General features: G+C 43.7%; 1 protein-coding gene and 1 non-coding gene across 2 annotated transcripts; one reads left to right on the top strand and one right to left on the bottom strand.

The window, feature by feature from the left end:
• Positions 1-84: 84 nt before the first annotated feature.
• CHRNB3 (cholinergic receptor nicotinic beta 3 subunit) lies at positions 85-26312 on the bottom strand. The gene is made up of 6 exons (XM_045518671.2): positions 25938-26312; positions 20641-20792; positions 19565-19609; positions 9725-9834; positions 8604-9483; positions 85-6670 (listed from the first exon to the last, which is right to left on the bottom strand). Exons 1-6 carry the CDS (start codon positions 25990-25992, stop codon positions 6536-6538), a joined length of 1377 nt encoding a protein of 458 aa, XP_045374627.2. The 5' UTR covers positions 25993-26312; the 3' UTR covers positions 85-6535.
• Positions 15321-15393, top strand: TRNAA-CGC (transfer RNA alanine (anticodon CGC)). The gene has a single exon. It is a non-coding gene; the product is annotated as a tRNA-Ala (tRNA).
• Positions 26313-27027: the final 715 nt, after the last annotated feature.

The raw sequence follows: 27027 nt of genomic DNA, 5'->3' as shown, positions 1-27027 counted from the left end.
TGTGAGTTGGCTGCTTTTGGCTAAACAAAGCAGGGCGTGGAGGTCCCGCCGAGGGCACAGGGATGGAAGTGTGGAGGGGTGGAGGTGGGGGCAGGAGGAGGGGGGCTCCGGGAACCACCCAGAACCCACAAGGACCTAGAGAGTTCAACGTGGGGGGGGGGTCTCCCCAGCCCCAACTGCCCCCAAGGCCTGGGGTGTGCCTCCTGGGTGTAGTGAGGGGACAGGGCTGGAGGAACAGGGCCATCACCCCGGCCCATACCCCTCTGACTTTGGAACTGTCACCTGAGTCCTTGAGCACCAGCCAGCCGTGCTCCAGCAGAGATGCTCCAGCACCCCTGACACACACACGTATATACACACACACGCACACACCACACACACTACACCCTCACTGGGTACTTGGTTCAGGAGGAACAGTTGGGCTCCATCCCCACTCTTTTCTCCCCCTGAGGGTAGAATTTTGCAGATGGAGAGGACCTGCATCTTTAAACACGGATGCTCATAGTGCCTTCCTCACAAGGCTGCTTAGAAAGTTGCCTCAGATAATCTTCACAGTTTGGACTCTTCTGACTTCCCCTGAGATACTGCATTCGTCTGGTCTGGCGGGGACAACCTCAGGGCCACATCTAATTCTACAAGAGGCCAGGCTGCCCTGCTTGGGGTTGTGACAATCGCCACCAGTGGATATATTGCTGCCCTTGGCTAGTTTGCTTAAAACTAGGATTGTCCATACATCAAAGAAAGAGTGTTACTTTGATTTGCACTATTTTATTGACATACCGCACAGGAAGTCTTACTACAAAGAAGGAATATATGTCAGGTTAAACATAAATGGTAGTCACCATGGCTGTTAATTAAACAAATTCACCTTAATACATAGTAGTAGGTACTTTCCAGAAAGGATTATGACACAACCAAATGGCCCATCCCAGCCTGAAGATATTACTCTAATGTAGCTGATTAGAGACCATTTTTAAAGGGGCCAAAATCACAGGTAAGAGTCTTTGTTGTGTGTTATGACCACAGGCTATTCCACCAAACTAACCAGTGGATTGGTGGTCAGACCCCCTTAATTCAGGGACTAGTCTTAACACTAAAGAGGAGACAGTCAGAGAGCATGTCTCCTTGTATGGTAACTGGGAACTGCACACCATCATCTATGATGTATTCTGCCAACAGTATCAACTAGATGACGGTTGTAACTTTCCATTTACAGGAAATACAGGACCCAGAGAAACAAGCTAAATGGGACACCAGAAGCCAGCAACCTGACAAACACCCCCAAATGGGACACTTTGGTGGGAAAGATGATCTAGTTCTTTCAACAAGTCAGTGACAAGAAAGAAATTAAAATAGATTCAAGAGGCATAACACTCTAGGTCAAATTCTGTTTTAGACAAGCTAGCTGTAAATTTAGGCTATTCTTGAGATAGCTAGGGAAACTGGAATATGGAATTATTACTTTTTCTAAGGATGATCATAGTATTTGAGGAAATTCTTAGCATAAAGGTGTTTCTTTAAGATGCATACTAAAAATTACACACACACCTGCACAGGGTTGGAGACATTGGGAGAGGCTGAACAAAAGTACCGATTTGTCCTCATTTTAGACAAATAACCCAGTCCAAACTTTGTGGTACTGGTTTAATTAGTCAACAAATACTAACGAAGCCCTACCATGTACTCAATTCTATTAGATGCTGTTGCGGATATAACAGATGATATGCTATGATCTAGCTAAGGGGATGAAGTTCACAGAATACAATAGTAGAGAACAACTAAGTTCCAAACTACGTATCACCGACTGCAAACTCCGCAGGCTCTCAGGGGCTCAGCAACGGCTTCGTGAGGAGGAGGTGTAAGCAGGGGCTGAAGGTCAGGGACAACGTGGTCAGCTCTCTGTGTGTCCGTGTTTGTGTGTGTGCACATGCCAATGTGTGTTCACACGCATGATGAGAGTCATGTGGGTCTCCCAACATCCACTTGTTGGAATTAGCTGGCATGTTATGTCTACAGATTCTTCTGGCTATACATTTGAAATTAAAATTGCTTTGCTTTAGTTATACTTTGCAGTTCCATCTTTAGGATTATCATGCTGTATAAATGTTTATCCTCTCCTACATTGCAAACTGTGAGCAGCTCCCAACCTAGCTGCGACAGGCTTAAGCTTTGTGCACACATAGAAATGCTTGACCTTTGCTGTATTTGTGTCGGAAAGAGGCTTGCTGTGGAAAGAGTTTCACGTGGCATTTTTTTATAATTGAAAACTGAACTCAAATCCAAATGCATCTGTCCAAGATTAGTACTGTCATTTACCCAGCAAACTGACGAGTTAGATAAAGATAAGAGATGAGTTAAGTCAACAATGTTGTCAATAAAAGGAAGAGCAGTGATTTGCCCTTGGAGTCCACAATCCCATCGTGGATTTAAGGCAGGGAATCCTTGCTTCTCATCACAATGTGTTCCTGCAAATCTGGTCCTAAAGCTGTGACAAAGCAGATTATGTGGTCCCAAAGGAGCAAAGTTATAATGAGAAGTTGTGTGGTTTGAAAAAAAATGTGAAAATGAATCTATGTATATCTATGCATAACTGGGCCATGATGCTGTACACCAGAAATTGACACATTGTACCTGATTATACTTTAATGAAAAAAAAGAAAAGAAAAGCGAATATTAAAAAAAAGGAGTGTGGTTTAAACATTGTTAAAGCTCCAGGATTTAATTTCCAAAGTGTAGAATTTGGGGCAGGAGAGAATTTCAGAGGTCATGAGCCACAACCTTTTTTGTTGACCAGGAAACTAAAACCCAGAGAGGGCAAGTGTCTCACCTAAGGCCCCAAAGCTCACACAGCTGGAGTAGAACCTGTGTCCTAGTGCCCTGGGGTCTACTTTGCCATGTTTCCTCCCTTAAAAAAAATCCAGCAAAACGTGCAGAAAAGTCATGTATATGTGGATCATACAAGGAGCCCCAATGTTCCGTAATGAATGCACATAGCACATCAAAACACAGCTCAGTGGAACATAATTAGTCATCAAGTGTCAAGAAAAGGAGAGAGAGAGAGAGAAAGTCCTATAGTTAGCTATTTAGAAATACGCAGCATACAGGTGACATTTCTCAAGTCCAAAGATAAAGAGAAAAGCTTAGGAGTTTTAGGAAGGAAAAAATGAGAATCTTGTAGCAATAAGGATTAAGAATCATCTCTCATCAGGGGTGGAGGTTATAGCTCAGTGGTAGAGTGTCTGCTCAGCATGCAGAAGGTCCTGGGTTCAACCCCCAGTCCCTCTACTAGAAAATAAGTAAATAATAAATAAACCTAATTATCTCTGCTCTAAAAAGAAAGAAAGAAAAAATCCCTCACCATACTTCCCATTTGTAACATGGGATACTGGAGAATAATGTCTTCAAAGTTCTGGGAGACAATGATTTTTAACTCAGAATCCCATGCCCTGCCAAGCTATTCTGTGATTTCCGACGTGCAGGGATTTAGAAAGGTTACCACATGCAGACCTTTCTAAAAGAATTACCTGGAGATGGAATTTCTCTGAAATGATGAAAGGCATCAGGGGGAGGGGGAAACTTAGGATAAAAAACTGGGGAACCAAGAAATGAATCAAATGGTTAATTGTTTCTAAGGTGATCATAGGCAAAATGTATTGTGAATACATTGTTCTGAAGAGACACATAATATAAAAAATTAGTGGGGGAGGGTATAGCTCAGTGGTAGAGCACATGCTTAGCACGCAGGAGGTCCTGGGTTCAATCCCCAGTCCCTCCATTCAAAAAATAATTAAATAAATAAACGAATTACCTCCAATACCCACTCCCTTACAAAAAAAAAAAAAAAAAAAAGAAGCAGTAACAACAACAAAAAAAGATTTGGCGTTAAATGCTGGATGCTTTAGACACAACATAAAAGGAAGTGAAGGTGATTTAGCACCTTGTTTTGTTTAGAGAGTGGTGAGATGGGCATTAATTCTCAATATTGATTAAAAAAGTCCGAATATGCTTACTAATAAATTAATAGAAAAGGATATATACCTTTCAAATCACCAGAGGAGAAAAAAGAACAGACAAATTCAGTTAAGGCTGAAAAAGATCAAAAAGAGGAAAAACAAGAACACGTTATACTGAGAACAAACAAAATGGCATAAATAAATGGTTGGTAACAATTTATGTGAAAAGGTTAAACACTCAGATTGGGGTTTTTTTAAAGTTCCAGCTGCAAAAATTGGATAAGAAATATGCCTCAAACAAAATAAGCTAGAGAAGGATTTAGATTGAGAACTGGGAAAGGGGAATAACTGTTTCAAGCTACAGTCCAGGATCTGGCGGTAGCAAGAGAGTTGTCTGTCGGCCTCTCCCTGACAGGTCTCAGAGGGAGTGGTGGCCGGTAGGGGCTGACGTGCCCCCAAAGGGCAGGGAGACACACGGACACAGAATGGAAAATGTCTTGGTGATGATTTTTTTTGGATTTGACACCAAAAGCAAAGGCAGTAAACAAACAAACAAACAAACAAACAAAAAAACAAAGTACAATACACAAACTAAAAAGACTACTGCACAGCAAAGGAAACCATCAGTGAAGTGAAAAGGCAGCCTATTGACTGGGAGAAAATATTTGCAAACCATATATTCCGTAAGAGGTTTATATTTATAATATGCAAGGAACTCATAAAACAGAATGGCAAAGAACCAAAGGACCCAATTCAAAAATGGGCAAAGGTCCTGAGAAGATATTGTTTCCAAAGAAGACGATCAGATGGCCAGCAGGTGGATGGAAAGGTGCTCAGCACCAGGGAAATGCAAATTAAAACCACAACGGGGTATCACCTCACGCCTGTTAGAGTGGTTATCAGAAAGAAGACGAGAGGTAACAAATGCTGGTGAGGATGTGGTGAAAAGGGAACCCTTGTGCACTGCTGGTGGGAAGCAAATCAGTGCAGCCACTCTGGAAAACAGCATGGAGGTTCCTGAAGAAATGAAAAATAGAACGACCATATGATCCAGCAATTTCAATTCCAGACATATAGCCAAAGGAAACGAAAAAATTCTCTCAAAGAGAAATGTGTCTCCCCACATCCACTGCAGCATTATTTACAAACCCCAAGACATGGGAACAATCGAAGTGTCTGTCGACAGATGACTGGATAAAGAAAAGGTGATATATACGCAATGGAATAGAATTCAACCACAAAAAAGAAGGAAATCCTGTCATCTCTGGCAACGTGGATGAACCCGGAGGACATTTAAGTGAAATAAGTCAGACGGAGAAAGACAAATACTGCATGATCTCACTTATACGTGGAATCTAAAAAAGAGAAAGTCAAACTTGTAGAAACAGAGAGTATAGAAGTGGTTGCCACTGGGGTGGGGTTGGTAAAAGAGGCTATGTTTGGGTTATAAGATGAATGTCAGAGGGTCTAGTGGCAAATGTGGTGACTAGAGTGGATAACACTGCAGTGTGTGATTGAAATTTGCTAAGAGAGTAGGACTTAAATGTTCCCAGAAAAAGAAGAATAAGAAGGAAGAGAAAGAGGGGGAGGAGGGGGGAGGAGGAGGGGGAAGAAGAGGGGGAGGGGAGGGAAGGAGTGGGGGAGGGGAGGAGTGGGGGAGGGGAGGGGGAGAAGTTGGGGGGCAAGAGGGGAGGGCAGAAGGTGGAGGGGAGAAGGGGGGACGGGGAGGAGGAAAAAACAGAATGGAAACACCTAAGGGGTACAGCCAAAATGGATTAGATCAGATGAGGGGACATAAAAACCACTGTCAGAGAACGTTCAGCATTTCAATTTTCTAGGAAAAGATACTGGGTATTAATGACCGCACTTCCGGTAGCAGATGACGTTGTTTCTACTGTAAGTTATTTTGCTGTGACCTTAAAGCAAGTCACAGTTGACAGTAGGTTCCAGTTTCGCCATCTGAAAACCTTTATCATGCCAGGTACGAGCCATGAGGAACCCCTTTGGGGTGGACCATGTTCAAGTCAGATCGACTTTACCCATCACCATCTTTGGGGGGACCTGAGTCACCAGTCATCCTGGAAGCCTCATAATGACAAGTGTGTGTGCCAGGTGCCCTAGCACCAGGTCACCCCCCCTCAGATGGCTCACCCGCATCGCTGTGGAAGCACAGCACACCTGGTCAGCCTGCCACCAGGCAGAGCCACCAAGGACACCAGTAGATGTGGGAGACCCAGGTCTGTCCACACAACCTCCTGGAATTCTTGGTGGGTCACCGCAACGGTCCTGGCGTGTCCTGGCTTGTGACCTCAGGCTTGGACCCATGACTCCTCCCCGAATGTCGGTGGAAGCCAAGGTAGGGGTCTCAGGAGGGTCTGCTTTATTTAAACCCAACCCGCTTTCACGGCACCCACCGATGAACTGGGCGGATGCACCAGGTTCAGGCTCCCTGAGGACGACACAAGACACAGTCCACACTGGGGACTCTCCAGTAGGCACGTGCGTTCGGATGCTCTCTGTACACGTGAGCCGGATGTCAGTGCTAAGGTGTCACTTTGTCTTGCTGTGTGCCTTTTAGATTCCTAGTAGTGACTTTGCAGCCACATTTTCAAAGCGGGGGTGAAGATCAGAACAGAGCCTGTGACAGACACGATCAGGAAAAGCCACAGGAAGATGCGATCGAGGACTTGGGCAGTGAACTTCCAGTCTTGTACCACCTGCAAAAGAGAAAAAGAAGCCTTCCGTTCAGGATGCTGGGCAACTGTTCTGAATTCATTTCAAGGGACTTAAAAAGAGTAATACGTAGATGTACAGCCTGGCAGTTTTCAAACGCATCAAATAAATACATCCCCATCAACACCCGCTTCCCGTGACCTCACTGTAAGTCAGGTTTACGGAAACACTTTCATCAATACTGAGGACATAACATAGACACAATAGAATCATTTATGCATCTGTAAATGATACTGGTTAAAATGGGAAAAGCCTGATTTTTACTCAAGTAAAAAACCCAGCATCTCTTACTATGACGCTTCTTAATATTACATATGAAACGAATTGCAAATTTGTAAATTAAGAATTTTTGTGGTCAATCACACTCCACCTGCCTTTCTAGAAGGAACATAGATGCTTACGTAGAACTTAAATGTATTCTGTGCACATAGAGGCTTAGAAATAAAACCTTGGGGAAAAACACCAAGACGATAAATTAAAACATGAGAAGTGTCAATCCCAAGTGGGAGATTATTATTTAATCATCTTAAACTTTTTGTAGTTCCCAAATTCCCTATGCTGATAATATGTTATTTTGATAATTCCTAAGAAAGCTGTTTAAATATTTGTATTAGAATTTCTAAAATAATGTAAAGAAAAAACCAACAAAAACTCCTTAAGAATAGCTGAACTGTTTGTTCTCTGGGTGACAATCATTTTTTTCTAGTGCTTTAAAAAAAGAGGTGCAATGGATGAAAAACATGACAAATTATAAGAGAGAAGATGCTAGGCAGTATCTAGATACAATGGAGAGGATATTTCTGAAAAAAACATTTTTTTCATAAGTTTGTTTATAGGATCAGCCTCTTGGTACCATTGCTGATTTTAGGGTAAAATAACTGAATGCTATAAATTGCTCTAAATATTAAACTTGTTTTAAGCAACAGGCCAGTTTTTATGCTGGTGATTTATATGTCAAAGAGTATTTTCCTTCTACTGAGGAAGGACCATTTTGAGGAGAGAGAGAAGATGAGGAAAAGAAAGATGGAAGTTAACATTTGTTGATGGTTTACGGCTCACGAGGCTGGGACCACGTGCACTGGGCGTGCAGTGCGTGCTTTGTATTTGATGTCACTGATCCCTCACGATAACCCTTCAAGGGAGGTTTCTGAAAACTGACACTCAGGGTAAGGAGCTTGTCTAGAGTCGTATGGAAAACGGGTAGCATCTGCGTCCAGGACTGTTCTGAGTCTGAAATCCACACTCTTGCCACATTTCAACAATCCAACTGTGAACGACATCGCTGCACCCTCTCTCCTCACTGAAATATCTGCTGTAACACCGTGTTTCTCTATTAATTTCAGGTTGATTCTTTCTCTTCTCTCATTTCTAACACTATGAATAGAAATAGCCATCATCCCAGGAGAAATGAAAGAGAAATGACCACAGAGCAGAATACCCAACGTAAAATCTAGAACTGAATTATTTCATTTTATATTATTTTTTAATTTTTAAAGAACATTTATTTTTTGTACAATTTAATTTATTTATTTAGAGGGGAAGGTAATTAGGTTTATTTATTTATTTTGAGATGGACGTACTGAAGATTGAACCCAGGACCTCATTCATGCATCTTAAGTAACTGAGCTACACCCTCCCCACCCTGAATTATTTTAAGTAGAATGACGTCTAATGATCAGGAATAGTGGTTCGTCTACAGTTGCTTCTCTTTTGCTCATTCTGTTTTTGTAAACTTCTTCCTAAAAATCCATACTGAATTCCCTATTTTGTGTCAGGGCTTTTTTTGAAGTTTTATGTGTGTAAGGCAGAGAGAAAAAAAAAAAAAGTCATATTTTAAACGACAGCACGTGTTGTAAACAGATGTCACAATGGGACTCCTTGCTCACCGGGAGGGCAGCACACCCGCGGCTCACTCACCTGGCTGATGAAGTGCTCCTTCTTCACGTGGCTGGAAATGTATCTGATGGAATCTGCAGCCTTTTCCAGGAAAGCAACCAGGACCTTTTCTCCATCGCTCACCTGCTTCTGTTTTGTTTTATCTCGGACTTTCCCACTCACTGGTTTACCTTCATCTTTATCTGGGAAAGAATAGCGATCCACGTGGTCCTTCATGCAGAGTAAGGTGGGGAGTTTTTGCAGAAACAGCCTCTTCACCCAGGGGGCCATGGGGTGGTAGGTGGAGGACGACCGGTGGTGGACGTTGATGACAAACACGGTGACGATGATGGACAGGGTGACGAAAATCATGATGAACAGCAGGTACTCCCCGATGAGCGGGATGACCTTGGAGGAGGACGGGATGATCTCCTCGATCACCAGGAGGAAGACTGTCAGGGAAACCAAGACGGACGTGGACAAGGAGAGCTTCTCTCCCTCATCGGAGGGCAAGTAGAAGACCAGCACGGTGAGAAAGGACAGCCCCAGGCAGGGGACGATCAGGAAGAGTGTGTAGAACAGGGGCAGACGGCGCAGCACGAAGGAGTAGGCGACGAACGGGTACCAGCCCGCGCTGTCCCTCCTGCTCCCCTCCGTCCCCTTGGCGGTTAGTATTTCCCACTCGCCGTTGTCAAAGAAGTCCTTTCGGTCCACGTTCTCGTCCACCAGGACGAGCTCCACCAGGGTCCCGTCGTAAGTCCAGGATCCGAACTTCATGGAGCAGTTCTGCCTGTCGAATGGGAAGAAGGTGACGTCCATGGTGCACGAGCTCTTGTAACTGGCGGGGGGCGTCCACACCACCGTCCCGTCGGACCTCACTATGGCTTTGGTCATGAGCGAGCCTTCGAACCGTCCATCGGCGCTGCGGAAAAGCGGTTGGCTTAACGGTTATTTAGTTCAACACTTATTACCTATTTCCACCCCACCCCACCCCCGTTCTATTTGTATTTCGTGACTTTCTTACTCCAGCATCAAACAATATTTCCCAAAGGAACAATTCTCTTGTTAAAGTTGTACCTTTCTCTGAATTGTTTTGTCCAAATCAGGCTATTCTATTTCTACCCCAATATCTGACCAGTGTCCTTTTCTTGGGTGACACTTACTTTTCAAAGAGAACTATGTCAGGAAGCCAGAGGGACTCGGACGGAACTTTAATGGAACGGATTCCACCGTATTCATCCGGATCCCAGCGTAATTTGTGGTCTGTCCATTCCTGCATGAAATTAATATACTGGAATTTTATTCTGAAAATTCAAGGTGGTAGAATCCTCAAGTTTGCATTAATTTACTAATAATATATTTTATTTTAGAAGGGAAATTCATCCATTTTAGACTGTATCATCCCATCTAAGGCTCAGGGCAGTTAAAGATAAAGCTGGAGTCAACCTGGTCTTTGATGGTGCCCAGGCCCTCACACCTGTCCAGTCTGGGATTTCCAAAATTGCCTCATCTCCCTCACAATGAAAAGGTCTGGCAACAAACACCTCTGATCATAGACCATGGTCTATTTTTTAAGCCTCTGTCTCTTAAGAAACCCCAAAAAAGCAAAGATAGATCTCAGTTTCTTCCAAAAGAGTTGGTCTAGTGATGTTGTAATGTCATGATAATGGGTACAAATGACTCTGTCAACCAAGCGTCTTAGACAAATGTCCACCCAGTAGGTTCATATGAAACATCCAGTATCTCCAGACCACCCTTGAAGACATTATAACTTTTATTCAATGAAAAAATGTTTTCCAAGAATTTCCTTTTACGTTCTAATCTGAATTGATTTTGTGAGCCCCAATGACTGTTTTAAATTCTATTCCTAATGTTGTTAGTCTCCAGAGGCTTACATAGTTTTTCCTCATAATAGAATGAAATCATTTGGCATGTTTTCCAGAGGCTGATGGATCCAGACGAACTAACTTGACTATTAATTGATTGGATTATGCAGGTCAAGAGGATGATGTATGGATGACCCAATTACAGCAGAAGTGGACTTTCTTAAAAAGATCTTATGAAATCTGACCTGAAAATTAAATTCCTCCATTTCACTGTCCGTCACGTGGACAGCTGAGTAATGATCTAGGATAATATTAAGTGACATTTCAGAAAGTTAGGAGGGTTGCCCAGTGTGAGGCTTCCTAGAGCCCAGTGATGCCAATGTTGTCATTAAAAAATCAGGAGACAGCAGATGGATGACTCATTAGATGGTAAAATGTTGAAATATGCATGATGCCTGGAAAAAGATGGACGTATACACTCCAGATGAAACATTGTCTCCCTTAGACAATATTTGTAAGTCTTGATCCTTGAAAAACAAATTTTAAAAGATAGGGGTCTTTAAAAAGCTACAGTGTAAAGGATTAAAAAAATTGCATGACTACTTATGGAAAACCATGCACATGAAGACAGACAGTTGAAGAGGCCAGCCCCAACTAATGAAGTATTTACCATGTTTACTTGGAACTCACAAGCTTCTCCCTTCCTTCCTCTTCCTCTTCCCATTTTGAAAAGCAAATATAATTTCCTTCATATGAATAATCTGTCTCCCGCTAAGGAGACTTCCACCATTAGCAGCAAGTCTGAATCTCAGAAATGTTGATGGGAACTCAGAGTAGCATTTTTCGTTTGTTTTCACTTTTACGTTTAGAAATTTTACTTGCAATAAAGTTCATTCTTTTGGCCTACATAAATGTAGGCCAACAGTTGGATAATCAGTAACATCATTAAGACACCAGAACAGCTCTGCTGCCCCCCAAGTTTTCCTCATGCTGCCCGTTTGTGTTCAGCCCCTCCCTCATCCCCGGTTCCTGGCAATCACCAATCTATTTTCCGATCCTGTAATTTTGTCTTTTCCAGAATGTCATATAATGGAATCACACAGTCAATAGCCTTTCCATCCTGACTTCTTTTACTTATCATTATGCATTTTTAATTCTTCTATGTTATATTAGTAGTTTGTTCGTTTTTATTAGTGAGAAGGACACCACGGTATGAATAGACCACAATTTTTTTTTAAATCCATTCACCAGGTAAAAATATTAAGATTCTTTCCTGTTTTTAATGATTATAAAGCAAGCCACTATAAACATTCTTTTTTTTTTCTCTTAGGTTTTACACTTACTTCTGAGATCAATTTTGAGTTAATTTTTGATTACAGTGATGGTAAGAGTTGAGGGTTTTATTTCATATTGATGTCCAATTGCTCAGCGCCTTCTATGGAAAAGACTAAACATTCTCCATTGAATTACGTTTGCCCGTTTGTTAAAAGTCAATTGACCATCTATGTGTGACAGCCTATTAATGGGCTCTTTGTTTTGTTTCCTTCATCTGTGGGTCTCTCTTTTCCCCAGCACCACACTGTCTTGATTACTACTGCTTTCCAATAAGTTCTGAAGTCACATAAAGTGAGTCCTCCAACTGTGTCCTCCCTTTCAAAGCTGTTCTGGCTACTGTAGTTCCTTTACTTTCCACATAAATTTTTGAACCAGTTTGTTGCTGCCTGCAAAACAATCCTGCTGAAATTTTAATTGTGATTGATTTGAATCTATAGATTGGTTTGGGGAGAACTGAGATCACAATATTGAGTTTTCTGACCTGGGAATATCATTTCTCTGTTCATTTATTTAGGTCTTCTTTGTTGTTTTTTAATCAGTGTTTTGTAATTGTCAGCTTACAGACCCCACACATATTTAGTTAGACTTATACCTATTTTATGGGTTTTTTTTTAATTTGGATGGTATTAAAAATGGTACTTGGAAATTTTCTAAAAATCCAATTGCTCATTGCTAGAAAGTAAATACACAGCTGACTTTTGTATATTAACCTTGTATCCTGTGACCTCGTTTAGCTTATTTAGTTTTAGGAGATTTTTAATAGGTTTTCAACATAGACAATTATGTCATTCGCAGATAGAAAGTTTTGGTTCTTTCTTTTCGATTGGAATGCTTTTTATTGCTTCTCCTTGCCTTAATTCACTGACTAAAACCTCCAATATGACATTAAATAAGAGTAGGTGTTCTTGCCTTTTTCCTGATCTTGGGTGGAAAGCATTTAGCTATTCATCACTAACTGTTATGTTAACTGTTGGTTTTTGTAAATGTCCTTTATTTGATTAGGGAAGATTCTTTCTACTTCTAGTTTGCTGAGTTTTTTAAAAATCATGATCATTTAATTATATGATTAAAGACTATTCTCCTTTAATCTTTTAATATAATGAATTCTATTGATTGATTTTCACATATTGAACCAGCCTTGCATTCCTGGGATCCACCCCACATGGTCATGATGTACAGTTTTTCTTTCTTTCTTTTCCTTTTTGCAGTTTTATAATTTTTGTTCTTAGATAAGAAAAAATAGTTAGACCTTTGACTTACAGAGAATGAGGATGCATTGGCAAGGAAGGTGTTTCTCTGACGGTTTTCCTGATGTTGTTTGAATTCAGATCAAAATACAACTGAGGTTTCTTTGAGAAAAGATAAAGGCAATGAAGTTGGTGGCATGTGCCCTTGTGGTTTTGCTACTGAAGCATTTTTTTGAATCTTGTTTGTAGGGGTTATAGGAGCATTTGGTTTGTAGGAATTTAATAATTCACTAAATATCTGATACAAGTCTGGGCTAACTACAAGAAAGGAAAACAACCCCTATGTTTAGCAGTGTCAGATGCTTTTCACCTCAGCTTTGGGGAAGGTTTGCACGATTATTTAAAGAAAACTGTGGCATACTTTAAAAACTGTTTTTGTTATCAATGACAGTCATGCTGATAATAAAATAAAAATAATAAAATAACCATCAAAAAAATAAAACTTCTCTGATGACATCCTAAGACTGGCCTAAGTGCTTTACTTTTATTAAAGCCTTTTTTTTTTTTGGGGGGGGGATGGTACAGCTCAGTGGTAGAGTGTGTGCTTAGCTGGGTTCAACCCCAGTCCCTCCATCAATAAATAAATAAATAAATAAATAAACAAACCTAATTATCTCCCCCCAAAAAATAAATAAAAACAAACAAAAAATAAATAAAGCTTGTAGAATAGATAAACAAGATTACACTGTATAGCACAGGGAAATATACACAAAATGTTATGGTAGCTCACAGAGAAAAAAATATGACAATGAGTGTGTATATGTCCATGTATGACTGAAAAATTGTGCTGAACACTGGAATTTGACACAACATTGTAAAATGATTATAAATCAATAAAAAATGTCAAAAAATTTATGAAATTTATAGCAAAAATAAATAAATAAATAAACAAATAAAGCCAATTTTTCCAATCATCTGCAACTTGCCTACTATTAACGTTATATGAGGCAACCGTGGCTCAAAGAGTTCAAGTACTTTGTCCAAGGCCACACAACTAGTCAGCAAAGAAAGCAGGATTCAAGGCTGCTGCCTATGACCGGGTGGGCCCTGCAATCACAGCTCCAGGAGGGGCCGTTCGCGCTGGCTGCCGTGTAAAGGGCGCCCCCTGCAGCTTAGGGGTGGCAACGATATTTGAGCCGAGGTGCATCTAAAGCCATATCCTGCACTCTTTCCTCTCCCCATTCTACGTTAAAAGGTGGGGCATTATACAAACAAGCATGTTACCCTGCATCCAAGTTCAGGGACAAACAATGGGAGAAGAATTATGGGATGAAGATGACCAGTGGTAGTAGAGCCTTCAGTTGCCTTCCACAAAGGCAAGGCTGTGAGGGAAGGGGCGGGTCAGGAGAAGATTGGGTTGGGACATGAAGCAGACACGTGCTGCCTGCCACTAAGTTCCCCGTCCTCTCTGGTAAGGAACCCCATTTCCTCTTGGACCACCAACTCCACTGTCATCCCTGGCAGTGGGCGGACCTGACTCTTCCTTCCAGCCTGGAGTCCGTGAGATGCCATGAAACTTCAGGGACCATTCAAAAGAGGTGGCCCTTCTTGTTCCTGCTGATTTGGAATATAGGAAGCTCGTGGTGCTGGGGCGGATGTAGCCCCCCTGCTCCCAGCAGATGAGGGCCTGGATGAGAACAGAGTCGCCAAAGGATGCGGAGCCCAGGGACACCCAGGGCGAACCCCAGGCCCTGGGAATATTGCTGGAGCCCCTGCCTGAAGCTGCACGGAGAGCCGACCTTGTCCCTGGACAGTTCAGACTGTGAAAGCCAATGAGTTCCATTTTGACTTGTGCCCATTGGGGTTGGGTTTTCCATCACCAGCAGCTAAAAAGCTCTCAGCTGGTTCGGGGGAGGATCCGAGTAGATCTGGAGTAGGGAGCCAGCCGCAGGCACACAGCCGATGAGCCTGGGGACAGACACATGCTCGGCAGACTGGCCAGAGCGGGGCTCTTACACTCTGTCTTAAGAGACAGCACTGGCGAGTGCGGCGAGTGAGTCCAACCCCCAGGTTCCTCTGTTTGGAATGTAAAGATCGCTGGAAACAAAATCACCTGCTTCTTGGACCCAGCCTTCTCTCTGCTATAGGCACAGCTGTCCAGTCTTTCCCTGAGCACAGCTATACTGCCAAGGAGGAAGGCACAGAACTCAGATTCTGGGTGCAAATCCCAGCAAACCCACACCGGTGGTGCAGACTGTTCTCCGGGAAGCGGGCCAAGTCCCAGGGTGAGAGATCATTCCATCAGAAAGATCTGTCTCACTTACCGGACGTCCAGCAGCAGGATGAATGGCTGTGGCCAGAGACAGCACAGAGGCAGGGGTTTAAGAAGCTCAGGCTTTCAGGGAAGAGGGGGAGGGCATCGCTCAATGATAGAGCGCGTGCTTCGCACGCACAAGGTCCTGGGTTCGATCCCCAGGCCCTCCATTACAAAAAAATAGACAAATAAATAAATAAACCTAATTACCACCGCCCTAAAAAAATTAATTATAATAAAATAAATAAATAAAAGAAAAAAAAAACTAAAAAAAAATTTTTTTTTTGTTTTACAGGGAATTAATTCATTCTACAAATATGCAAGGCTTGTCCCAGCACCCAGTGGGCTGCCTTGTCCTCCCAGCCTGGGGCTGCTTCAGACAATCAACATGTAAGCTAACTGACAAACAAGCACCGCGCCTGGTGGTCATTGCCCCGAAGGGCCGGGTTTGGGTGTGAAGGTACCGGACAGCGAGTGGACGGGGAAGGAGGTTCTGTTGGGCGGACGCCGTAGCTGAGATGTGGAGGGTAAGAAGGACCAGAGGGTGGGGTGGAGAAGGAGAAGGTCTGCCGTGGGTGCTGTTCCAGGATGAACAACAGACAGGAGTGGCTGGATGAATGAGGGACACGTCTGAATCCACGAGGAGGATATAAAGAGCTCTCCAGTGGATTCAGGGAGCGTTCCTGACCAGTAAAGGAAAAGAGGGCAGGTGGCACTTGTGGTCAATGTGCTTACTTTGGGGTACCCAGGACAGAGAGAGAGGGCAGTGAATTAGAGTCCCACCCCCGGACTGTCCTTTATCAGCTGTGTTCCTTTGTGTGGCTGAGACAGACATTCCTCACAATCTTGGTGTCCTCCCATAGCCACATCTGGGGAATCAAAGATGCCCTGCCCAATGTGCCCATCAGAGGGGCTCACCAAATTTCCAGCAGGCTGTGGTCCACTGTGATGCTGGCTGAGCCCCCCACCCCGGGACCACTGCTCGTGTAGGGTCAGTTGTGTCCGGGCGAGGATTCAGAGCCCAAATCCTCCGTCTTGCTCTTTAAGGAGGAGACTTTCTGGTCACTTCCCTGCTCTCTCTGAAACCCTGGGGGGCATTTGGAGAGTAACGTCCTGTTTCTGCTTTCTTAAAGCAAGAGATTAGACATAATATCCAGTGTTCACGGAGCGTGTCCTGGCCAAGGTTCCCAAAGCCTTGCATAAACACCAGCCCTGCTTTGCAGCACGGCCGGGGCTAAGAGTTTGTTATTGCTGGAAGCAGGGGAGCTCTGGGTCGGTCAGGGTCAAATACCAAAGTTAATCTAGGACTTAGGGGAAAAAAGGGAAAAATACTCCAAATCTAGGTTTCTCCATTTGGAAAATCCGTATCAAAATATAGCCCCTTAAAACGATCTTTTCTTACATATATTAGCCGAAATGTAACTCATAACTGTCAAGCTGTTACCACAATCCAGAACCAAATTTCATTTAAATCGAAATCATAAGATATTTTTGTTTTTACTATAAATCATGACTTTTGAAATGGTAAATAAATTCTTCTCATTATTCTTAGTTCAACGTCAAGACCAAAAGACAATAAGGAACAAATATTCCTTGCTAGTGCCTTCAGTGGCAACCTCTGGGACATCACTGGGATCTTCAGCTATCTTAAAGTCAGCTGCAAAATTCTTAAAACTAAATTAATGTTGATTCACTATAATCTTAAACGCAGCAACATGACATATCCTATGTCTTATATGTCCATTACATCCATGAGTTGCCTACAAAGGTGGCACCAGGAAATGACATTTATGGGGCCCCTACTGCATGGCAGATCGCATCCAAGTCACATTCACACACGTGATCTTGTTAACCCTCCAGCGACACTGAGAGCTAGGCATCGCCTCTATTTCACAGAAGAAGAGACTGACGGTCAGAGAGGCAAAGTGACTTGCCCGAGTTTACATAGCAAGACTTTGGATTCCTAATTCACTCTGCTTCTTACTCAGGGTCCATTTGAATCAGGAGACCACACTGGCCTCCTCTGCCAAGGTCAGAGTGAGGCTGTAGAAAAGGAAGGAAAATAAGATGGTGAGTAAAGTCTGAGATAAATTCTTGGATGTAGACGTGCCGTTGCAGGTTGTGGAAGAGAACTAGGCTTTGGGGAGATCGCTCAGACCTTTATGGCAAGGCTGTCCTGTCCTTAGCAGGTTTGTTAAGAAGCACACCAGTTTCTTAGTTTTCTCCTCAAAAACCAGCTCCAGGGATCTATCCAGTGAGGCCTTCATCATGTTTAGAACTTTTTATTGCTCTAAAATAGGAATCAGCTGTTGTAGGAAAAACATCAGTCTAAGATGTTGGCCTGTGCAACGTTCAAGAAGCTTCCCTTCCCTCGGGGTCACCGTGGGGATAGGACAGTCACCTGCTCTCAGCTCCAGGGAAGCCCAGCCTCTCAGAGTCTCATGGGCTCCTTGGAATCTGCACCCAGCAGTGCCGGCCGGGCCCAGTGCCTCACACCGTCCCCTGCACACAGTAGGCGATCAGGAGTACACTTGACATGGTCGTCAGAGTGAATATTCACATAACATTCAGGCAAAGGGCCAGCCCTCCTGTCATTAAAGCAAGGATGGTTTCATCTTCCGTCACCTTTTGGGGGGCCTGTGATGGCAGTTCTCCCAACCTTGACTACGACAAAGCGGAATCTGAGCGGCCAGGGAGTGAGTACTTTCTCCCCATGCTGTTTTAGAGAGTCAGTGTTAATAATCTATTTATGATTTGCAGGGTTTTGATTACTCTCTGGAAGTATGAAGGAGGCAGATAAACGGGTTTGCAAAATAAGATCAATAACATAAAAATAGCTCCACGTAGAGGACTTTCTCAGGCTGTCGCTAAACTGGTGCTTGTAAAGGTCTGTGGTTGAGAGGACAGAAGAGAAATGTCTAAATATATCAGAGGAGAAGTAAGGAAATAGAAGAGAAGGCAGAGGAATTGGGTTAAAAAAAAAAGCCCAAACCTCTCAGCTTTGTGTACTTCCAGGGACCACGCTTTTGTTCCAAGCAGGCAGAATTTTATTCTGTCTGTGGAAATCAACTAGGGAGCAATTTCCAGTGTCTGGGAGGGAAACGAGAAAAGAGGCAAGCTTGGTCATCTTTGTCTTTATTTGGACTGAGGTAAACAGGGGTGACTAGACAGAGTTTCCTGGTGTGAGAACTTTGGGAAGTCATGTTATTAGGAACACTGTTCACATGGGTCACAACTCCTCCAACTTTCTGGTTTGCCGAACTTCTACTGATCCTGTGAGACCCAGTTTAAATGTCTCCTCCCCTTGGAAGCCTTCCCGGATTTCTCCCTGTCGCATTATCGTTAATGTAATGACACTACATTTCCTTCTGGTGTTTATCATATTACAGTCGTTATTTTTCACACAACTAACACCACGTCCACTCCTTGAAGGGAAGGCTGACTTTTGCATTCTGTATGTCCAGCATCTGGCAGAGTGCCTGGCACTAACTAGGCGCTCAATTAATCTTCATATTGCTATTAGCTACTCTGAAGCTGAGATCTGCGTAAAGCACTAATGGTAGTGGTAAATAAAAAGAAACTAGAGAGACGAAGATTGAAAACAAAACCCAAGGAATCGCTAACAAAGACAAAAAGTATGCAATTTAACCAACCTTCTCACCTCCCGTCAAGGAAGCGCCAATATTTTCTTCTTTACATAACATATGCAAACTTGGATTTTGAAGGGTAATTATTTCCCTGCAACTCCAGGAAGAGCATCTCTGAACAAGAAACAGGCGATGGCCACGCTAAGAGCGGTCATCTAAGCAGGGAGCCCCAAACCATTCATGTGTATTTGTCGTCAGATCAGGAAAATGTGGATTTATCCTTTTGACTTGGGTTTCACCGTGTTGTGAAATTGATGCTGGGTGGTCCCTGTCAGTCCCTGGTCTCCCTTTCCAGGGGGAAACTGCTAGGGGGAGACTCATCTCATGTAAGATGGGGGGGGTGGGGAGGAGGAGGGAGAATTTAATGTCACTGATGTTCTTATACGGTTGCAGCAGCTTAAATGGGGGAGGGCTGCACCCTGGAGCCTTTCCCCCCTTTTCTCCAAGTAGCCCGGGGACCAGTACCCTGAACTCAGTGTCAGAGCCACCCTCCCACCCACCTAAGGAAAGACCCCCTCTGGGAGCAACAAGACACAGCAAGGTGTGCCTGCCAACTTCCAGACGGCCCCTGACTCACGCTAAAAAGAATGAAAAAGGATAGATCCATCCCCAAACATTCCCAAAGTGAAGAACGCAATAAGCTCTTTAAAATAATTAATTAGGGGGGAGGTGCAGTCCTTGGACTGACTGTTACCTGTTTGAGCCACACGTTCGTTGTCATCAGCTGATTCTTTTCATCCTAAGAAAATGGTCATTAAAAGATGTAAATTCAAATGAAGTGAAACCGTGTATTAGATTTCTTTCTTTCTTTCTTTCTTTTTTTGCTCAAAGAGATTTCTCTGAGTCTTATGTTGGAGGGGTCCAAAGTGAAAAGGATTCTCAACTTAAGAACAGTGAAATGGCAGTGGAACTTAAAATATTATGCATATTTTGCTTAAAATGAAAAATAATAATTAAAGCAAGTCGCAGTTCATTGTAGTGATATTTATATACAATTGTATAATCCAAAAGGCACGGTAAGGGTGCGAGGTAGAACGAAATATTAGCTAAATCGGAGATGGCTTTGCATGATTTTCTTAAAGGAATTCTGGGCATTGAGCCAGCTGGGGTGGAGTGTGTATGCTTGTGGTGGGGTGGTGGATGTGGGCAGTGGAGGAGGACTATTCTGGGGCTATGGGGACCAGAGCAGGACGGTTTTGCAGAATTTGGGGTGTTAAAGTTCACTGATTTCCCCAGGGACGTATCTGTGGCAGAAGTGTGAGCCCGAGAGAAAAACTGGAGGAGAATGTTAAGGGGCAGGTGTGTCGGGGAGAGGTACAAGGTCCCAAGGGGATTCAGGAGAGGATGGGGTCACCCAGGGACTCACTCCTGCACGGTCACCACCTGCCCTCTCTCCCCGCCGGCACCCCTGCCAGCCCGCGCTCAGCCTGGATGCTCAGCCCATGACACTGAAGCAGCCCAGGGCTCAGCCCCACTCCTCCCTCTGGTGCTCACCTTGGCTGTTCCCGCAAACCCGCCAGGGGTGACGCAGCCACCCTCTCACCCCAACCCCAGCTAGATGTCCCCTGCCAACAGTGTTGCAACAAAAATGACATTCTCATTCCCTCCTCGGGTCATTTCACTAGCTTCTTGGGGCAGATTTCCTCTCTCAGTAAGTTATTTTTAAAACTGAAATGGCAGACATGGGCAAAGAAAGCAAAATAAAATCATAGCCCCGAGAACGAGTAAAGGAATGCAGTTCTTTTTCGCTTAGGGCCGAGGATTACTCACCACATCTACGAGCTGAGATATTTTCAATCCGAAATAGACTTTTATGGTGTCATTAGCATGTAAGACGGGGCGAACCCATTTCTGGTACCCTTGGAATAAATGTCTGAGGAGCGCGTCTTCTTCCTCCACGAGGGACCTGAATCCTGCGGCGGCTGTTGAGACACAGGGGACCGGAATTAACTGGGGAGACAGGATCTCGGGGTCCACAACCCACAGCCGGACCTTCGTGTATTTCTGAACAGCCCCATTCAGCAGAAGCAGTGCTGAGGCTGACCCACCTCAGCTCCCTCCCCAAACACACAGCTAAGAGCAGGCTCCATTCTGTTTCTTTAAAGGTTGTGTCTACTTGATGGTGGATGTTTGCTAAGCTTATTGTAGGAATTGTTTCACGATGCACGTAAGTCAAATCATTCTGCTGTGCATCTGAAACGTACACAGAGCTGCCTGTCAACTACATCCCCATAAAACCGGAAGAAAAATACATAAATAAAAGTAGGCTCTATGCTTCACCCGGAGCTTTACTGTCTCAGGACTTTCCCACCGCGGTATCAGCACCTGGACCCCAAAAGGATCATCTACGGCCACCCCTTACCCTGTATGTCACGACTCGCCGGCTGACAGACGTGGTCTCTGCCTGTGAGCTGCTGTCCCCACTGCGCCCAGGTGGCCCCTTTACGTGCTTGTCACAGATTGTCCTATTTTTGTCCTTGTGGGTCCTCCCCTCGAGTTCCATGAGGGCAGGCACCGTCTCCGTTGTATCTGGTGACCCTTATCCAGCACCCAGCACAGTGCCTGCCCCCAGTAGGAGCTCATCTTTTTTCTGTTTAAGGAGTGAACCCATTTTCCATGCATTCAGCACCTGTTGCCAGAACACCTGCATGCGCCCTGCGCTGTTCTCTCCCCTTCTTCCGGTGGAAGTCTTCCCTTTCAGACCTTTCCGGGCCAACAGCCAGGTCCTAACAACAACTCATCTCCGCCCCTAAATGTGCGAAAGCTTAAGAAACACCCTGATTTCAAGCTTCAACCCTCAAGTCGAAGGAATGGTTTAGGAATGCGGTCTAGAGACGAGTTTTGCTTCTTTTCAGTGCTATGCTATCCCACTGAAACATAAATTGTTAGTTAATTTTCTTTGTTGTTTTAAACATAGCCTCTCTTCCTTTGCCCAGCACCCTAGTAAATCCCACAGAGCTGCTCATTCTGCCCCATATGCTTTACCATAGAAAATTTTCCCTCCGCCTCCCACGCCCGCTGAGAGACGCACCTGATGGGCGGTGGTCACCTGCAGGACACCCCCCAAGTTTACCCAATAAAAACCCAGAGATTCTCAGTGGGGAAAAAAGCAAAAATAGCACACAGTCCACGCATGCACATGAGAAAGTCACTTTACCAAGGGAGTTGTCATTCGAAATGCATTCTTAATGCTTCTCCTGGGGTGAGCAGGGTGTGGATAACAGTGCTCTGGCTGCCCCGCCTTATCTTCCGTTCCAGAAAGCTCAAGAAGATGCATGTGAGTGGTCGAGATGTAACCTTACATTTGTGCTTGTTTGCTCAAAAAGCTAACCGTTCCCAACTTTGATCAACTGTCTATTCTTAGCAAGCGGGGGAGGGGCTGCCAGGGCAGCACTCAGTACAGGACCTAAAACGTTCCTGGACACGCGGGCAGTGGGGGCGCGAGGACAGGCAACTGAAATTCCCCGAAGCCTTCTGAGGGAAGAGGTTTCGCTTGCTCAAGCTGAACGTCAAGATTCCCTGCCCCACGTCCGGGCTCAGCTTCCTCCAAAGTACACTGCAGCCCTGATGGCTTCCCAGCAGCTCTGCGGGTGCCGCCCCACCTCAAACGCCATCATCTCCCGCTGGGGTTCGTGTGCTGCTTCCTAATAGCTTCACTCTTGCCCCTTTCACAGTCCATTTCCCACCCAGCAGCCAGACCATCTCTCCCAAGCAGAAGAGGATTATGTCAGTTTCCTGCTCAAACCCTCCCAATGGCTTCCCATCAGACGTAGAAAAAACACGCCCAGATCTTACCAGGGTCTCCCAGGTCCCCCACAGGCACTACCTTCTGGCTCTCTGCCCTCACTCCCTCGTCCCCAGTGCCTCAGCCCGGCTGCGCTTTCCAGAACATGCCAGCACATTTCTGCCCTGGGAAGGTTCCTGCCCTAGAGATCCCCACACTCCCTTCCTCCCCGTGCCCTGTCCTTGCTTGCATTGTCTTCCTCTGAAGGGGTCACAGAGGTTACACCGTAGTAGGGAAGAACAAATCTGACTCCATGTTAGATCTGTTCCTTTAGCCCTGTTTCCTGGGCTCAGACATGCAGGTTCTGTACCTTTTGTAAAAAGATGTTGCCTAGAGCCTGAAATATACAGGAGAGTCAACTCTCCAGGCTCTGACCTTTAAAGGTATAACACTTTCCATTCATACAGAGATAAAAAGTTGCAGAACAGAGAATTACACTCCTCTTGTTGGAGGTTTACAGGAACATCATGACTCGACCTAGGTGGACAGCTGTGAGAACAAAGGATTCCGACAGCAAGAAGTTTGCAACAACCAACCACACCCCCTCCCATTTTCAGTAAAAGGAGCCTGAATGTTGACTTGGGGAAAACGGTTGTTTAGGACATTCATTCCCCCATCTTCCTAGTCTGCCAGCTTTCAGAATAAAGTCTCCCAATTTACTAGCCTGTCGTGCTGTGAGCAGAATGGGTTTGGACTCTGTAACAACACGATCTGAAGTCCCTCCCACACAATCCAGCCCCTTGGGTAGGTGTTACAAAATTTAATAGATGATTTTAAAAATCAACAAACTAGTGACTATAACAAAAAAGAAGCAGATCTAGAGAACAAACTAGTGGTTACCAGTGGGGGGAGGAGAGGGTATTATCAGGGGAGGGGATTAAGGGGGACAAATTACGATGTACAAAATAAGCCACAAGGATATATTGTACCACACAGGGAATACCGCCAATATTTTATAGTGACTATAAATGGAGTATAATCCTTAAAAATTGTGACTCACTGTATTGTAAACCTATTATTTATGTACTATTATAAATCAACTATACATCAAATAAAAAACATAATAAATGAAACGTCCCATGATTATGTATGGTTTTCTGGAAAAACAACACCATTGTTTACCCTCAGGTGAGAGAGTTAAGGAAATAATTGAAGAATTTCAAACCTCAGCAAGTATGGTTGGGAGAGGTGTATTTTTGATTTGACCCCCTTTTGGTATATTTTGGGTTTGCCTTCCATTATCACTATCTTGTCCAAAAATATCAGACCACAAATATGATAGCTTTTTCTGTCAACGCATTGAGCTAGCCCTCAGAGTGGAATCAAATAATAAGTATTTCATGGAGTCTCGCTAGCATGAATGTTTCTTAGAACAACTTCACATCCCGCATGCTGGAACTATTCGTAGGATCTGGTAGATTTTTTTTTGGTGGGGGGGATGTAATTAGGTTTATTGATTTATTCATGTTTAATGGAGGTACTGAGGATTGAATCCAGGACCTTGGGCATGCTAGGCACGCACTCTACCACTGAACTATACCCTTGCACCCCCAGATATGGTAGATTCTTGATAAATAATTACTGAATGACTAACACATGTCATCATGTGGTGAGAGGGATGGGGAGATGAATTCTGGGAGCAGACACACACACATGCAAAGGGTGGATGAGTAACACGAGAGAAGCCACGTGGCCATGGGCAGTGAGCCTCCACCAAAGCCAGAAATACAGAAATGAGGGGTTGTGCCTTGTAAGTTGAAAAAAGGTAGTTTTGTGTAACAAAAAGAGACTATTTTACTGTTTGAGTAGTAAAGTTAAAGAACTTAAGGAAAGGTGGTACAGATCTAAAAATAGACACAGACGCTAATGGATCTGGAAATAACAAATTTGGGAGCTACTACGGATTATTAAGCAGATTTATTATAAATCTGTGACAGATGTACACAGCTCAGTCTGCATCCCCAAACTAAAGCCTGCACAGGAAAACGAGGACCAGCTCTCCTCCAATTCCAGTTCTCTTATGTCACCACGACTGTGCAGAGGAGGATGCATGCATGAACCATGAGGCGCTACGCTAACTAATCTTGCTCACGAGGGAGATGGTTTCCCTGCAGAAAGAATGGCAAGAATCAATGCTTTCTGTTTTAAAAAATTAGTTGATTTATTTATTTTAGATTTGGGGGTGGGATTGGGTCTGTTTATTTATTTATTTTAATGGAGGGACTGGGGATTGAACTCAGGACTTTAAGCATGCTAAGCATGCACTCTACCACTGAGCTAGACCCTCCCCTCTAAGAGTCAATTCTTTCATAGTAAATAGGATGCTCTAGTAAATTAAGGCAGCAAAACACTGGATATTCACTGCACACTGAAACACACAGAAATTGATTATGATTTTTACTGTTGGCAAAATCGCAGGTAAGACGTTTGCCGAGACCAAAGCAAGTTTGATGCTCTTAGCACTTAGAGATGACTCTGTTTTTGAGTCCCAGGTGTCAGGATTTGTGTGTGTGCCCTCTAGTCCGACAACTTTCAAATCCAGGATTTATTTCAGGACTTGGGCAAATCTATCTCAGTGCCTCCATCTGAAAATTCCAATAAACAAATGTGGCCAAAAAAAAAAAAATACTGTTGACACATAAATACAAATTGCTAATGGAACAACACTTCTCGCCAGATGGCTCCCGGCTGGATATAGTTTCTGGTGTAGCGGGAAGTGCTTTCCATTCGTAAATTACATGAAAAGGGAAATAATTTCAAAACCCAGAAAACTAACAGGTGACAAAGACCACTTTCTCCTACACTTTCCACTGATTTTCTTTTTTTTCCCCCTCTTCTCTTCTTTTTCTAATTACCTACATACACAAATTTACTAAAGTATTTTGTATCTCCATGCTATATTGGACAATTGAGCAGCTACACACAGATAAAATGATTATTAATAGATATGATATTAAAATGCTGATATAGTCCATTTCTGTGCCAAATATTTTAACAGTTCTTTGAGTACCATTCAGTGCATTTGGTAATATTTCTCCTGCTTTTCTATCTTCCTACTGAGCTCATGATGATTCAAAAGGAATAACATAATAAATGACAAAAGCATAAACATCATGGAATTCATAGACATGATTTCTTTAGCAATATACAGATGTCATAGAATTACTCACCAGAGCCACATTTTACAGGTTATCCTAAAGATACCTACACATTAAATTTTGTAATTCTAACGTTATCAGCACCAACAATGATCAAGGTTTAATTTACTTAAGGTTGAGCTTACCTGAGGGAGTGACCCCCAGGGCACTGAGCACCAGGATAAAGTCTGTCAGCTTCATGATGTCCGCATTGGAAAGATAATTCCTTCCTCTTTAACCTCAGGGTATTTCCATCAGAAAGGAGGGTTTGGGGAAGAAAATGCAGTGCTTCAAAGTCCAAAGTACAGCCCAGAGCGAGCGGACACCTGGAGGGGAGCAGCCCTAAGTGTCTCACATCAGTGCAATGTCTCTGAAAGTACGCCTCATTGATCTCCAGGCAGCTGTCAGATCGTGTAAGTCTGAGAAGTATCTCTGGGTCCTAACTCCTGACTTATTAATGCACTCTCTCGCAAAGAGACGCAGGGCACTGGAGAGAGGATGGAGCCCAGCAACTTCTGAATGCTCTGTGCTATTTTTTTCGTTGTTGGAGGTCTGTGTGAAGGGGGAAAAACACATGTGAAAACATGCATCAGGGAAGCTAAGTGAAAAGTTTTTCCAACATACTATTTCTCCATCATCTCTTCATTTTGACATGGAGCTTAAGAATTACAAAGATGAGTGGGTCAAAAGATCCAAACTCCCAGTTATAAAATAAATCCTGGGGATGTAATGTACAGGATGGTGATGATAGTTAATAATACTGTACTGTATATTTGAAAGTTGCTAAAGGAGTAGACATTAAAAGTTCTCATCACAATAAAAGAAATTTTGTAATCATGTGTGGTGATGGGTGTTAATTAGACTTACTGTGGTGATCATTTCACAGCAGACACAAACAATGAATATGTTGTGGTCCTGAAACCAACCTGTTATATGTCAATTGCAGCTCATTTTTTTAAATGAATAATAAATATGTCCTTTAGTGCCCTCATCCAGTGGTTCTCAGGTGTTATAAGGTCAGAGCATCCTCTGTGGTTGCCGCGAGCCACCAGGTCCACCTGATGGTCCACAGGAGAAAAGATGGTCAGAGGGTCGTCTTGTTTTCCTCCCAGGACTTGGAGGCTGAAATCGCCACCCTTTCTTGGGTTCACCTTGTTCACGGTGGGGCAGGTTCTCGTCTAGTTCAGTGCTGTCCACACGCAGAGGGCCCTTAAAAATGCAAATAATCTGATGATG

Source organism: Camelus bactrianus, chromosome 26, assembly GCF_048773025.1.
Source record: "Camelus bactrianus isolate YW-2024 breed Bactrian camel chromosome 26, ASM4877302v1, whole genome shotgun sequence".
Taxonomy (NCBI): domain Eukaryota; kingdom Metazoa; phylum Chordata; class Mammalia; order Artiodactyla; family Camelidae; genus Camelus; species Camelus bactrianus.
Note: the sequence above shows the minus strand (reverse complement) of the source record. Positions and strands in the feature narration are given on the sequence as shown.

What these genes read in the sequence shown, in the direction of transcription:
- CHRNB3 (XM_045518671.2), bottom strand. Translation starts at nt 25,992, where the DNA reads ATGAAGCTGACAGACTTTATCCTGGTGCTCAGTGCCCTGGGGGTCACT. An exon ending in CGAACGTGTGGCTCAAACAG is followed by an intron (nt 9,835 to 19,564) that starts GTAACAGTCAGT and finishes AATTTCATGCAG; the next exon opens with GAATGGACAGACCACAAATT. An exon ending in AGGAGCACTTCATCAGCCAG is followed by an intron (nt 6,671 to 8,603) that starts GTGAGTGAGCCG and finishes TCTCTTTTGCAG; the next exon opens with GTGGTACAAGACTGGAAGTT.